The sequence below is a fragment of the Bombina bombina genome, chromosome 4 (genome assembly GCF_027579735.1).
Source record: "Bombina bombina isolate aBomBom1 chromosome 4, aBomBom1.pri, whole genome shotgun sequence".
Taxonomy (NCBI): Eukaryota; Metazoa; Chordata; class Amphibia; order Anura; family Bombinatoridae; genus Bombina; species Bombina bombina.
In genome coordinates, this window is record NC_069502.1 from 799,019,283 (window position 1) to 799,034,210 (window position 14,928).

The 14,928-nt window shown below is 40.1% G+C and overlaps 1 protein-coding gene across 2 annotated transcripts in view; it reads left to right on the top strand.

The window, feature by feature from the left end:
- The window catches only part of LOC128657020 (gastrula zinc finger protein XlCGF26.1), a 102,609-nt gene that overhangs the window by 18,986 nt on the left and 68,695 nt on the right, over nt 1-14,928 (top strand). For both annotated transcript variants that reach the window (XM_053711246.1, XM_053711247.1), the window contains one exon: nt 2,923-3,006. In XM_053711246.1, the coding sequence (XP_053567221.1) occupies nt 2,923-3,006 (84 nt within the window). The remainder of the gene's footprint in view (nt 1-2,922; nt 3,007-14,928) is intronic.

Below are 14,928 nucleotides of genomic sequence, written 5' to 3' on the forward strand. Positions count from 1 at the left end.
GCAAGAAATAAGCTTATGGTTACAAAAGCAAACCGTCCCAATAGCGATAGCAAACAATGTCTAATGCGTCAGTGAGCTGAGTATAAAATGTGCAGAGTCTTATAAGTTTGAAGATGAGTCCAGGCCCAGGCTGCTCACTGTAGTGGGATAAGGTTCATCTCCCAAAATCAGTAATCTGTATATAACAAACATAAACAGGGGCATCACATGGCCAAGTACAGTAGGATCTGTACTATTAGATGATATAACATAAATTAAAGGGACAGTCAACACAAAAATATTTTTAAAATTTATCCATAAAGTTGCCCTAGATCATTTTTTCCAAATATATGCCAGTGTTTAACGATGATCCGTTTTCAAGTTAAATCACTTACTTTTCACCCTGCTGCGTTTTAAAATGTCTGTAGCTCCGCCCATTTTTCATTTTCCGTGACATCATTAAAATCCTGTGTTACCTGTAATAGTTCTAAGTTACTCTTAACCGTTTTTCGTGCATGCGCAATGCGCCTATTGTATTCGGCCACTACTCACTGGTACTGTAATATGTCATATTCCCCACACAGTACACTTGGACAGCATCTTTTTTTCCTTATTATTTTTTTCTTTAAATAAAATGCTAAGAACATTATCTAGGGGAGTTGTGAATTACCAGCACTGAATCCATTGGCTGCGCATTGCATTTGTATGCAGTGATAGAGGTGGCTCCTGCAGCTAAACTTATTATAGAATGTGGGTATAGCCTGGGGAGAAGTCCTGTAGCATCCCGGTGGGTAATAGCAGCTGCAGCACCAGCAACAATTCCCCCATGAAGAAGAGCAGCGGGACCAAGTTGTGCAGCAGCCGGGCAAGCTGGTGCTGAGCAGTAAAGCCTTCCAGGAACATCCGAGTATGCTGGACCACCATTCACTTTACAAGTACCGGACCGCAGCCTCCTGCTCTAAGCAGGGAAGTTTGGACAAGAAGCCAAAGCACCGTGTCTACATTTTTGGTGCTTCGGGCTACTGTGATGTCATTTAGAGCTGGAGGCTGCGGTCCGGGACTTGTAAAGCAAATGGTGGTCCAGTATACACGGCTGTTCCTGGAAGGCTATACCTCTCAGCACCAGCTTACCCGGCTGCTTGCTGCTGCACAACTTGGCCCCGCTGCTCTTCTTCACGGGGGAATTGTTGCTGGTCCTGCAGCTGCTATTACCCACCGGGATGCTACAGGACTTCTCCCCAGGCTATACCCGCATTCTATACTAAGTTTAGCTGCAGGAGCCACCTCTATCACTGCATACAAATGCAATGCGCAGCCAATGGATTCAGTGCTGGTAATTCACAACTCCCCTTGATAATGTTCTTCACATTTTATTTAAAAAAAAAAAAAATAACAACAAGGAAAAAAAGAGATGCTGTCCAAGTGTACTGTGTGGGGAATATGACATATTACAGTGCCAGTGAGTAGTGTCCCGAATACAATAGGCGCATGCACGAAAAAACGTTTACGAGTAACTTAGAACTATCACAGGAAACACAGGATTTTAATGATATCACGGATGATGAAAAAGGGGCGGAGCTACACAGATATTTTAAACTGCAGCCGGGTGAAAAGTAAGTGATTTAACTTGAAAACAGATTATCATTCAAAACTGGCATATATTTGGAAAAAACGATCTACGGCAACTTTTTGGATAAATGTTAAAACTATTTTTGTGTTTACTGTCCCTTTAATGCACTCACATGTAATGTTTACAGTCATCTAGCAGAATTGTCTCCTGTAAAACACCAGTAGCATTGTCAGCAATCCCCCAGCAGACTTGTGTGCTGGAAAAGGGGAACGATGAGTGTATAGCAATTTTTTTTTTTTACCTCATTGTTTTCAATAAATGTAGTTTTGATTTTAAAACTTGCTGTATACTCATCGTTCCCCTGACACATAAGTCTACTGGGGGATTACTGACAACGTTATTGGTGTTTTGCAGTAGACCAGTCTGCTAGATGACTGTAAGAATCCAGCCTGTCTGATTTGCACCTTTTGGTGCAACATTGCATGTGAGTGCATTAATTTATGTGATATCATCTAATAGTACAGATCCTACTGTACTTGGTCATGTGACGCCCCTGTTTATGTTTGTTATCTATAAAATCTGTGAGTTGGTTATAACAGGGATTTGTTGCTTAATAAAATTATTCATTAGATACACAGCCCTGTGTAACCTTCCCTTGCACTGCTCCCTGCTTGTTCATCTAGCTGAGGTCCCATAACCATTTATACATCACACTGTGCTACTGGCCCATAGTGATCCTGTCATGCATGTGTGTGGCAGATGCTTCTCGTTCTGTATTTATTAGTATTATGACCCTAGGCAATGTCTTACTAAGGGCGATGGGAGAAACGAGACATGGACTCCTTGCTCAATGTTCTTAAAGGGATATGGCTGCACCTCATTGATGAGGCTCAAAGGAAGCTAAAACAATCATCTGGGGTTGCCATTTCCCTTATTCAGAGGAGAACTGCCTGGTATTTCAGGGCTGGACTGACCTTGTTAGGCTGGATCAGACTGATGTACATCAGGAACTTTTTTCTCTGTGAAAAGCACAATTTGGGCTAAAAGAAGCTACACTCAGGTGGTAACTGGGCCATAGAACAAACCACTGAGCTGTTGTTTGTTCCTGGCAGACTGCTTCTCTTTCTGTTTGTGTACTGTGTGTGATGTCATAATACACAGTGAGTGCCCAGTCATAGGCTCTTCATAATAGGTGTGGGAAGCAAAAATTGCAAATGTATTTTTTTTTCTATAAATTATTTCTTTTACTCAAAAGTTATTTGCGGTTAAAATAAATGTCAGCAGCAGGACGTGTGAAAATTCTTTTTACTGATTATTTTTTGCTCCGTATAGTGATTTCTATCTCACATAACCTGTTATTTCTGTCCATACAGGATATGTTCATATGAAACCTTTACTTGTTACAAAGATTGAGCATAGAGAGGAGCCGTATGTGAGCAGTTTTCCAATTACCAAAGGTGAGTAGTAAATTCCTACAGTGATAGTTTACCATAAAGTAACTTTTCTTGTTTAGTAAATTGATCTGCTGTGGACCAAATATCTTGGCTCACCCTAATAGCACTCACCAACAAAGAGTTGTTGCCTTTTAAGAAGGATGGACAGAAATAAAGAACCTCTCCTGATACCTGATGGTATTCTTTTTTGTTCCTCTCTCATAATAAAATGGACAGTTAGGACTGTTATGTGGTAACATATTTATGGCTAGATTACGAGTTTTTGCGATCATAACGCTGCTTTTTAACGCCCGCTGCTATTACAAGCCTTGGCAAAAAGGCTGTACCGCTCACTTTTTTGGCCATACCTGAAAATACCACACATCAGCTTACGCAATTTCCGTAAGGATCTTTTCCATGGGATTTCCATAGCGCCGGTATTACAAGCTTGTTTTGGAAAGCCAAAAAGTGAGCGGTACAGCCCTTACCGCCAAGATCCGTAACGCATTCTAAAAGCAGTAGTTATGAGTTTTGCGCTTCAAAGCTGTAACATAAAAAATAACTAAAGGGTTAAAAAGTACACTAACACCCATAAACTACCTATTAACCACTAAACCAAGGCCCTCCCGCATCAAAACACTGAAATAAAAATATTAACCCCTAATCTGCCGATCCGGACATCACTGCCACTAGAATAAACGTATTAACCCCTAAACCGCAGCACTCTCGCATCACAAACACTATTTAAATATTATTAACCCCTAATCTGCTGTCCCTAACATCTCCGCCACCTACCTACATTTATTAACCCCTAATCTGCCGCCCCAACGTCGCTACCTCTATACTAAATTTATTAACCCCTAAACCTAAGTCTAACCCTAACACCCCCTAACAAATATAATTAAAATAAATCTAAATAAACCTTACAATTATTATATAAATAACCTATTTAAAACTTAATACTTACCTGTAAAATAAACCCTAAGCTAGCTACAATATAACTAATAGTTACATTGTAGCTAGCTTAGGGTTTATTTTTATTTTACAGTCAAGTTTGTATTTGTTTGAACTAGGTAGAATAGTTATTAAATATTTATTAACTATTTAATAACTACCTAGCTAAAATAAATACAAATTTACCTGTAAAATAAAACCTAACCTTTTCTACACGAACACCTAACCTTACAATACAATTAAATAAATTACCTATAAATTAAATACAATTATCTAAATTAAATACAATTAGCTAAAATACAAAAAAAACCCCCACTAAATTACAGAAAAAATAAATAAATTACAAGATATTTAAACTAATTACACCTAAACTAATAGCCCTATCAAAATAAAAAAAGACCCCCAAAATTAAAAATAAAAACCCTTAGCCTAAACTAAACTACCAATAGCCCTTAAAAGGGCCTTTTGCGGGGCATTTCCCCAAAGAAATCAGCTCTTTTACCTGTAAAAAAAATGCAAACACCCCCAACAGTAAAACCGACCACCCACACAACCAAACCCCCCCCCCCCCAAGAAAAACTAACTAAAAAAACCTAAGCTCCCCATTGCCCTGAAAAGGGCATTTGGATGGGCATTGCCCTTAAAAGGGCATTCAGCTCTTTTTCCGCCCAAACCCTACTCTAAAAATAAAACCCACCCAATACACCATTAAAAAAACAAAACTAACACTAACCCCCTGAAGATCGAGTTACAGTTCTGGAGACTGGACATCCATCCTTAAGGAAGCGGCAGAAGTCTTCATCCAAGCCGGGAGAAGTGGTCCTCCAGACGGGCAGAAGTCTTCATCCAGACGGCATCTTCTATCTTCATCCATCCGACGCGGAGCATCCTCTTCATCCGACGACTAACAGAAGAATGAAGGTTCCTTTAAATGACGTCATCCAGGATGGTGTCCCTTGAATTCCGATTGGCTGATAGAATTCTATCAGCCAATCGGAATTTAAGGTGAAAAAATCATATTGGCGGATTGGATCAGCCAGTAGGATTGAGCTTGCATTCTATTGGCTGATTGGAACAGCCAATAGAATGCAAGCTCAATCCTATTGGCTGATAGGAATTCAAGGGACGCCATCTTGGATGACATCATTTAAAGGAGCCTTCATTCTTCTGTTAGTCGTCAGATGAAGAGGATGCTCCGCGTCGGATGTCTCGAAGATGGACCAACTCTGCGTCGGATGGATTAAGATGGAAGATGCCGTCTGGATGAAGACTTCTGCCAGTCTGAAGGACCACTTTTCCCAGCTTGGATGAAGACTCTCCCGGCTTCGTTGAGGACTTCAGCCCGGTTGGATGAAGACTTCTGCCACTTCCTTGAGGATGGATGTCCAGTCTCCAGAACTGTAAGTCGATCTTCAGGGGGTTAGTATTTTTTTTAAGGGTGTATTGGGTGGGTTTTATTTTTAGAGTAGGGTTTGGGCTGCAAAAGAGCTGAATGCCCATCCAAATGCCCTTTTCAGGGCAATGGGGAGCTTAGGTTTTTTTAGTTAGTTTTTTTTTTTGGGTGGTGGGTTTTACTGTTGGGGGGGGGGGGTGGTTTGTATTTTTTTTTTTTTTTTTTTCTTTCAGGTAAAAGAGCTGGTTTCTTTGGGGCTATTGGTAGATTAGTTTAGGCTAGGATTTTTTTTATTTTGATAGGGCTAATAGGTAAGTATTTAGTTTTAAATAGGAATTATTTAGGTAATAATAGTAATATTTATTTAGGTTTATTTAAATTATATTTAAGTTAGGGGGTGTTAGGATTAGACTTAGGTTTAGGGGTTAATAAATGTAGTATAGTGGCAGCGACATTGGGGGTGGCAGATTAGGGGTTAATGATTATAATGTAGGTGTCAGCGATATCGGGGCAGCAGATTAGGGGTTAATAATTGTAAGATTAGGGGTGTTTAGACTTGGGGTTCATGTTAGGGTGTTAGGTGTAAACATACATTTTGTTTCCCCATAGGAATCAATGGGGCTGCGTTACGGACCTTAACGCTGCTTTTTTGCAGGTGTGAGGTTTTTTTCAGCCGGCACTCCCCATTGATGCCTATGGGGAAATCGTGCACAAGCACTTACAACCAGCTTACCGCTGATATAAGCAGCGCTGGTATTGGAGTGCGGTAATTTACGCAATGGAGCTTAACGATGCCATTTCTCCAGCTAACGCATGCTTTTTACAAACTTGTAATAGCAGCGTAAAAAAAAAGGAGCGGTGCAATAACGTGCAAGTTATTATCGCACCCCTATTACCGCAAAAACTCGTAATCTAGCCAATATTTTTTTATTTATTAACTGGTGCAAATATCTGAACACTTTTTTTGTGTTACTTCTAGTAACTGGAGTTGCCTGCTTACTGTTTATATGAAACCTGGATTGTATTTTTTTTATTTAATACCGCCATTCTTAGCCACATTTATCACACAATATTTATTATTGGATAGATATTTGAAAAGTGTTAATTGTGTATCTTACTCATTACAACTCTTAGAAATCCAAGTGCCTTAACTACTAAAGATGCTGATTCCATATGTTCTTTATGCACTAGAGAGACCTGGAGAGACAGGTGTTTCTGTAGTTCCATTAATAACTCTATTGATCACCATGTTCAACCTCCTCCTGATAAGTTATGTTAAGCCGGATTCATATGTTCTATCTGAATGCAAGAATCTTAGTTACCTCCATTATTAATTGAGTTTGATCCTGGAGATTGGCATTTTTAAAGAACTTATTTCCTTTTCCCTATCTTTGTTTCTGCATTTTAACAATGCGGCATGCACCCTTATTCATGAGACTGATCATATTACATTGGTCACTGCTGATTAGTCGTCAATTAGGAAAATACCTGGGTTTCCTGATTTCTCTGGCACTGATGGAGATGTTTCACACTAAATGGTAAAAAGCATATTAACATTTGCAAATTCCTTATAAATTGGTCATTGATATAAAATCCTACATTTTATTTATGCTAGTGTGGATCATCTCCCTATACTTGATACCACCATTACATGATTAAAGAGGAAAATTCTGTTTGATATGACTGGTTCTAGTTCATTTCATGATTCCATGGATAAGAAAATGAAGACCAGTTTTGATCAGCTGACCTAGGAAGATACTTTCTAGTGTGACAGGAGTGTTGCAGTACAGGTGTTTGATCTGAGGACTAACATGTTTATGAGATTGCGGTGGGAGGGGTCTGATCTGAGGAATCATGTGACAAATCACCTACAGGGCCATTTGCTTTATTTTTGTTTTTTTGTGGGTGTAGGGCTGACAGATTGTCCATGTGGGTTTCGGTAAGCATATGTTGGGTCACTGTTGTGAGATGTGCTTTAAAAGAACAATAAATACAGTAGAATTGCACAATTAACAAGTACATAATAACAAGACAATACAAGAACACCTACTCTGAATTTCATAAAAGCAGTAGATTTTCTTCATAAACGGGGAGAGTCCACAGCTGCATTCATTAATTTTGGGAATTCAGAACCTGGCCACCAGGAGGAGGCAAAGACACCCCAGCCAAAGGCTTAAATACCTCCCCCCACTTCCCTCATCCCCTAGTCATTCTTTGCCTCTCATCACAGGAGGTTGGCAGAGAAGTGTCGGAATATTTTGGTTTAGTCTCTTATGGTGGGTAGTACTCTTCGGAATGGGACTGGAGATTTAAGTAGTCCTGTCAGCCTCTCAGTGAGAGCATGGATGAAAGTTAGAGTCCGGAGATGCAGGAAGAGTCTTTCTGTGAAACCATCCCGACTCATATTAACAACTCTATTTGCAATCAGCGTTGACGAGTTTCACTGCCTGCTTTTTTCTCTCAAGTCCATGTCAGAAGCGACGCTACTATCTGTCACACTTGAAGGGCCGTGTTCCTGTTCCATAGCATAGATTCTGGTAAGATTGTTTAATTTTACATTCAATATGAAAATGTAATGAAGACAGGGTCTCAGTGGGACTCCTTTTTATTTTTGGAATCAAGGGTTAATATCTCCTGAGGGGGGTTGTTGAACGGGGGGGGGGGACTTTAATCATGTTTGTTATGTGATTCTGTCTGCTAATGTGTAGTGATACTTGGGCTCTTGGCTTTTTCGGAACATACTGACCTTTTTTGCAGGCTGCGCCGTCTTTATGGACTTGCACGCTTTTTCTTGGACTGCACTGTGCGCCTTGTGACTGGGCGTGGTCACGTTTTTGTTCTCCATTTCTGTATTCCTGACCGTGTGGCGACGGAGAGAGTGCTTCACTAGAGTCTGTTTCATAGGTGATGAGTGCCCCAGCCATTGGGGTATAAAGGTGCCGTTTTTTGAATAAAATAAGATTGTTTTATTTCTATAGTTCTCCGGTTATTGCACTAGCGATGGAGGATTCTGTTACTTTAGAAGATACTCCCTCTATTCCTAAAGAGTAATTCCTGTTTATATTGTGAGGAGGCCTTAGGTCCGCCTTCTCAATTATGTTCCATATGCCGTGATAATATAAAACATGTTTGATACCACTGAGCTGTCCACCTCTGAGTAGTTGTCGTCCAGTGAGGTGCGTACCCTACATTATTATCTCTCTACACATGTACTTTCCTCCCCAGAGTACATCGGATAATTTATTGGATTTAACTGATAGGGTTATCCAAGGATTAAGTTCTTTCTGAGACTTCAGAGTATGAACATTCTGGGTCGGAGTCTGCTGCCTCTAAACCTCCTGCTGCGGAGGAACTAGACTTTAGTTTTAGGAATTTGCGCTCTCTTCTAAAGGACATTTTAGGTGAATTCAGATGTCCCAGAGGCCAAATTGCCTGATGAACCTTTGGTTCCTAAATTGGATAGAGTTTGAGGACAGGGTGGTACCTTATCCTTCCCTTCTCCTGTTAGATGGCGAACATTATTAAGAATGAATGGGACAGGATTGGATGCCTTTTTCCCCTCTTCTCCCTTTAACAAATTGTTGCGGTCCTGGACTCTCAATGGAGTTGTGAGGTCCGTTCCTAAAAGGGATGGTGCTATCTTTACTCTTGCTAAAGATACTACTACCCTGCTTGAGGAAAGCTCTTCGTTTAAAGAGCCCATGGAAAAAAGATGGAAACTCTGTTAAGAAAGATGTTTCAACATACAGGATATTTGTTTCAACTGGCGGCTGTTGCTGCGGTTGCTGGAGAAACTACCTTCTGGTGTGACTCCTTATAAGATTTGATCGGGGTGGAGGGTCACCTCGGCGTTACTCAGGAAAGATTTACGGCCTTGAGGGTTGCTAATTCTTTTATTTGTGATGCTATTAGGCAGATTATTCGCCTGAATGCTAAGGCTTTTGTTTTTTCTGTTCAGGCCCGTTGGGCTCTGGCTTAAGTCATGGTCTGCGGATATGACTTCTAAGTCTAGACTTCCTTCCCTCCCCTTTAAGGGAATGATTTTGTTTGGTCCAGGCTGGACTACCTTATCACCACGGTCACAGGCAAGGGTGCCCTCCTACCGCAAGAGAATATGAACTAGTCTAAGGGAAATTTTTGTTCTAATAAAGCCCATGTCAGCAGTCCTCCGCTAAGCCAGAGCAAACCAAGAGCTCTTGGATGCCAGCACAGTCCTGGAAAAAATCCAAGCAGAGAAAGAAGCCCACTGAGTCTGTCGGCATCAATGAGCAGTCCCCGGTCCTCTTATGGATCGTGTAGGGGCAGACTGTCGCTCTTTTCACTCGCTTGGTTCAGGGACGTGCAGGATCTATGGGCCCTGGAGGTCATAGCATAGGGTTACAAGATAGGTTTCAAGTCTCAGCCACCCAAGGGCAGATTCCTCCTCTTCCTGACCAAAAAGGAGGGAAGCCGTTCTGGGGTGTGTATGGAATGTGTCATCCTAGGAGTTATTGTCCCGGTGCCTATCGTAGTCAGAGGTTTTGGATACTATTAAAATCTTTTCGTGGTCCCAAAGGAGGGAACTTTCCGTCCGATTCTGGACCTAAAGTGCTTAAAGGATTACAAACTTTTACCATTTTTTGTTTGATTAAAACACATTTTAAATTGCATTTATGAAATTAAAATTACCAACCTCAAACTCTTTCAAAACGAAGCCTCATTAACTTGTAAATCCGTTTTAAATTTTTCGTCTAACGTCATCTAATCCAGCCCACTATTTTAGCCCCTACAGGAATAACAATCAACCAATCGTTTTAACCCCTTTTGCTTGTTGTTCTAATACTAATTTGTACACAATCGTATGCGCACAAAAATGGGCCAAATAGCATTTACGCATTGTGTCTTAATGACGCTGTAATTTCCAGCACATCATAGGGAATAACGCTCTGTGTCGGAGCAGGTCTGGAAGGGAGTGACGTTGTGGATGACGTTGCGCAATCTCGCAATTCGGCAGCCATCTTCAAACTGTAGTTTGCACACCGGATTGGCTAGGAAAGCATAAATGTTTTAGAAATAGGATTGCAGGGATCAGGTAGGACATTCATAAAGACATCCTATGACAAATATGTTTATAAAGGTTAAAAAAATATATTTAACTTACAGTGGTCCTTTAAGCTAGTTTTTTAAATGTCTCCTCGTTCAAGATGGAGACAATAAGATCCATTCTTCCCCTCATTCGAGAAGGGGAGTTCATGACCACGATAGATCTGAATGATGCTCCTTTCATTTACCAATCCTCAAGGACCACTTCCAGTTCCTAAGGTTTGCGTTCCTAGACCAGCACTTCCAGTTTATTGCATTTCTGTTTGGTCTAGCTACGGTTCCAAGAAATGTTTTTTTAGAGTGGATTATTCAGAATCTCTCCTATGTCTTCTTCAATCCCATAGACGGAAGATAACTCTAGAGAGAGTTCTCTTGTATCAAGTACCAGGGTAGAATTCTCGGGTACTATAATAGACTCCATAGACATGAGAATATTTCTAACAGACCAGAGACATTGCAGGCTAGCTTTAACATGTCTTGCCCTCCAGACCTCCTTAAGGCCATTTGTGACTCGGTGTATGGAGGTGTTTGGTCTCATGGTGAAAAGCATGGACATCATTTCCCTTGCCAGGTTTCACCTCAGACTGTTGCAACTGAACATGCTGAAGCAGTGAAATGACGATCATTTGAATCAGTCTCAACAGATTTCTCTGGACAACCAATCGAGAGAATTGCTCTCTTGGTGGTTTTGTCCGGATCACTTGTCCCAAGGGAAGTCCGTCTGAAAACCATCCTGGGTGATTGTGACTACGGTTGCGATTCTGTCAGGATGGGGAGCTGTTTGGGGTGCCAGGAAAGCACAGGGCCTATGGACTCCCTCCTTATCTCATTTTGGATCTTCAGGCATTATGCAATGTTCTGAAGGCTTGGCCTCTGCCGGGTTCGTCCCAGTTTATCAGATTCCAATCAGACAATATAACTTTGGTGGCTTACATCAACCATCAGGGAGGAATGAGAAGCTCAATAGCTATAAGGGAAGTATCTCGAATTCTGGAGTGGGCAGAGACCCACGTTTGTTCGCTGTCAGCGATCCACATCCTGGGTGTGGACAACTGGGAAACTGATTTCCTCAGCAGAAAATCCTTTCACCCGGGGGAATGGTCTCTCCATCCCGAGTGTTTGCGGAAATTTGCAAGAGGAAGATCTTATGACGTCTCAATATCAAGCTACCCAGGTATGGGTCGAGATACAGGGATCCTCAGGTGGAGCTAAAATATGCATTAGCAGTGCCTTGGAGGTTCAATCTAATTTATCTTTTCCAGCTGTTACCACTACTTCCTTGTGTAGTTGCTTGAATCAAGCAGGCGTCAGTGTTACTGATTTCTATGTCTTGGCCGCGAAGGATATGGTTCGCGGATCTAGTGGGGATGTCATCATCTCCTCCATGTCTAGATTCTCTGAGGCTGACTGCGTGAATATTGAACGCTTAGTCCTAGCCAAGAGAGGGTTTTCTGAGAGAGTTATTTTTACTCTCATTCAAGCTTGTAAGCTGGTTGCTCGTCGCATCTATCATATGGTGTTCCTCATTACTACTTTGCATTTACTCAGAATAATATGCTATTATACATTGTTATGTTGCACAGTAAACAGTAATCAAGTGGCTTCTATTGGTATTATAAAGTTGTTATGAATTAAGAAGGGACAGTAACAAGCCATTGCAATATCACCTATTTCCAAGTAAGGCCCATATTATTTATTACAGAAGGGACAGTAGGTAGCCATTGCAATATCAGCTATTTCCAAGTAAGGCCCATTTTATTTATTACAGAAGGGAAAGTAAGTAGCCATTGCAATATCAGCTATTTCCAAGTAAGGCCCATTTTATTTATTACAGCAGGGACAGTAAGTAGCCATTGCAATATCAGCTATTTCCAAGTAAGGCCCATTTTATTTATTACAGCAGGGACAGTGAGTAGCCATTGCAATATCAGCTATTTCCAAGTAAGGCCCATTTTATTTATTACAGCAGGGACAGTGAGTAGTCATTGCAATATCAGCTATTTCACAGTAAGGCCCATTTTTATTGATTACAGCAGGGACAGTAAGTTTGTGAAAAGAGAGCAGAGACAGGCGCAGCCCAATTCAAGTGTAGTATTCTTTTATTCAATGTAAGAGCACACGTACAAATGGCTACTTACAAAATGCACAAATAAAAACTGCATATAAAGGTATCTTTACATCCAGACTGTATTCTTGTGTGACATACAGCCGTACAGCAGATGTCACACTAGAATGCAGTCTGGATGTAAAGATACCTTTATATGCAGTTTTTATTTGTGCATTTTGTAAGTAGCCATTTGTACGTGTGCTCTTACATTGAATAAAAGAATACTACACTTGAATTGGGCTGCGCCTGTCTCTGCTCTCTTTTCACAGATTTTTCCCTGCTGGAGGTGTTTAGAGAACACACCCCTTTCTTTCTCAGGCAGCGCCCATCACAAACACAGGAAGGAGACAATCACTGACACGCTACCACAGTGGATTCACTTCCTGCTCAACAGAGCAACCGGCTTTCTACTTGTCTACAGACCAACTCCAGGAACGTAAGCGCCCCTCAGCTTTTCTGTTTTTGCTATGTACCAGGGACAGTAAGTTGCTTGATTGTATCAGTAGCCAAAATCCAGTCATGCCCATTTATAAAACATCACCTATAAGTATAGAGACACAATATTGTTATGAAGTCCAGACATGTTAGGGCCTAAGGTGAATAGACATTTTTGTAACCAGACACAAAGTTAGACTTTGTCAAATGTTGATTGAATTGATTCAACACTACACAATAGGAAAGCAGTGTGTGAACTGAAACAGTAGGGACATAGACAAAGGGTGAAAAGACGACAAGAATTCTACAATGCACACTACACATTAGCCTAAAAATTCCATTTTATTTATGAGACACAGCACAATAATAAGCCTGATTCTGTTATGTGCACCAGCAATGCACATTTTATATATTTGTCACAACAATTATCCTGCTTCTATTATCATCCATTGCCATTGAAATGATAATAAATAAATTAACATTATATTAGTATATTTTTCACAGTATTTGGCATTATTCTATTATTAACCCCTGTCCAATAATGCACAATTTATTTATTAGGGATGGGACTATAATAATCCTGATTCGAATATTAGCCATTGATGTATAATTTGTATTACCATACAAATAGCAGAATGGTCACCTTCTAACTGTGCAGTATATAAAACATAAGTATAACAAATATTTCAATTTCATTGCATAGCTATGATGAAATTATAAATATACTTTGAAAATATTGGTAATTTTTTTTTTTTTTAATTAAACATAATATAGGGCATGTGTGTGTATGTGTGTATGTATTTGTGTGTGTGTATTTGTGTGTGTTTGTATATGTATGTATTTGTGTGTGTGTTTGTATTTGTGTGTGTGTGTGTGTATTTGTGTGTGTGTATTTGTGTGTGTGTTTGTATATGTATGTATTTGTGTGTGTGTGTTTGTATGTGTATGTATTTGTGTGTGTGTATTTGTGTGTGTGTTTGTATATGTATGTATTTGTGTGTGTGTGTGTGTTTGTATATTTATGTATTTGTGTGTATGTATATGTGTGTGTGTGTGTGTGTATGTATATGTATGTATTTGTGTGTATGTATATGTGTGTGTGTGTGTGTGTGTGTGTGTATATGTATGTATTTGTGTGTATGTATATGTGTGTGTGTGTGTGTGTGTGTTTGTATATGTATGTATTTGTGTGTGTGTGTTTGTATGTGTATGTATTTGTGTGTGTGTATTTGTGTGTGTGTGTTTGTATATGTATGTATTTGTGTGTGTGTGTGTGTTTGTATGTGTATATTTATGTATTTGTGTGTATGTATATGTGTGTGTGTGTGTGTATGTATATGTGTGTGTGTGTGTGTATGTATATGTATGTACAGTATTTGTGTGTATGTGTGTGTGTTTGTATGTGTATGTATTTGTGTGTATGTATATGTGTGTGTGTGTGTGTGTGTGTGTTTGTATATGTATGTATGTGTGTATATGTATGTGTTTGTATATGTATGTATTTGTGTGTATGTATATGTGTGTGTGTGTGTGTTTGTATATGTATGTATTTGTGTGTGTAGGTGACAGCAAAGCCTCCTTCTGCCTTCAGAGCTTACATGTTGCCCACATAGCCATCTGCAGAGGTGTTTAGTACAGTGTTTCAGGACCCTGTGAAATGTACTTATGGCCAGGTCTGTGACATCTATCATAGAGGATGTGCAATGTAACTTATATCAGAGCAGCATAAAGCACATAGAGTCACTTTGCAGAATAATAACGTTTGTGTCCCTTGCAAGTTCCTGTCACATAATAAATGCATGCACTTTCTTACACTGACCAGGCATTGCAATGCCGTATTAAAAGAAAGTGTTCTTATTAAGTGAACAGAGTTTCCAAGGGGTGCAAAACATAAACACATAAATCTCCAGCAATCGTTCCTGTATGCTGCTCCGGAATTGCTCATTGCTTTGCACATAAACTCTTGACACTGACC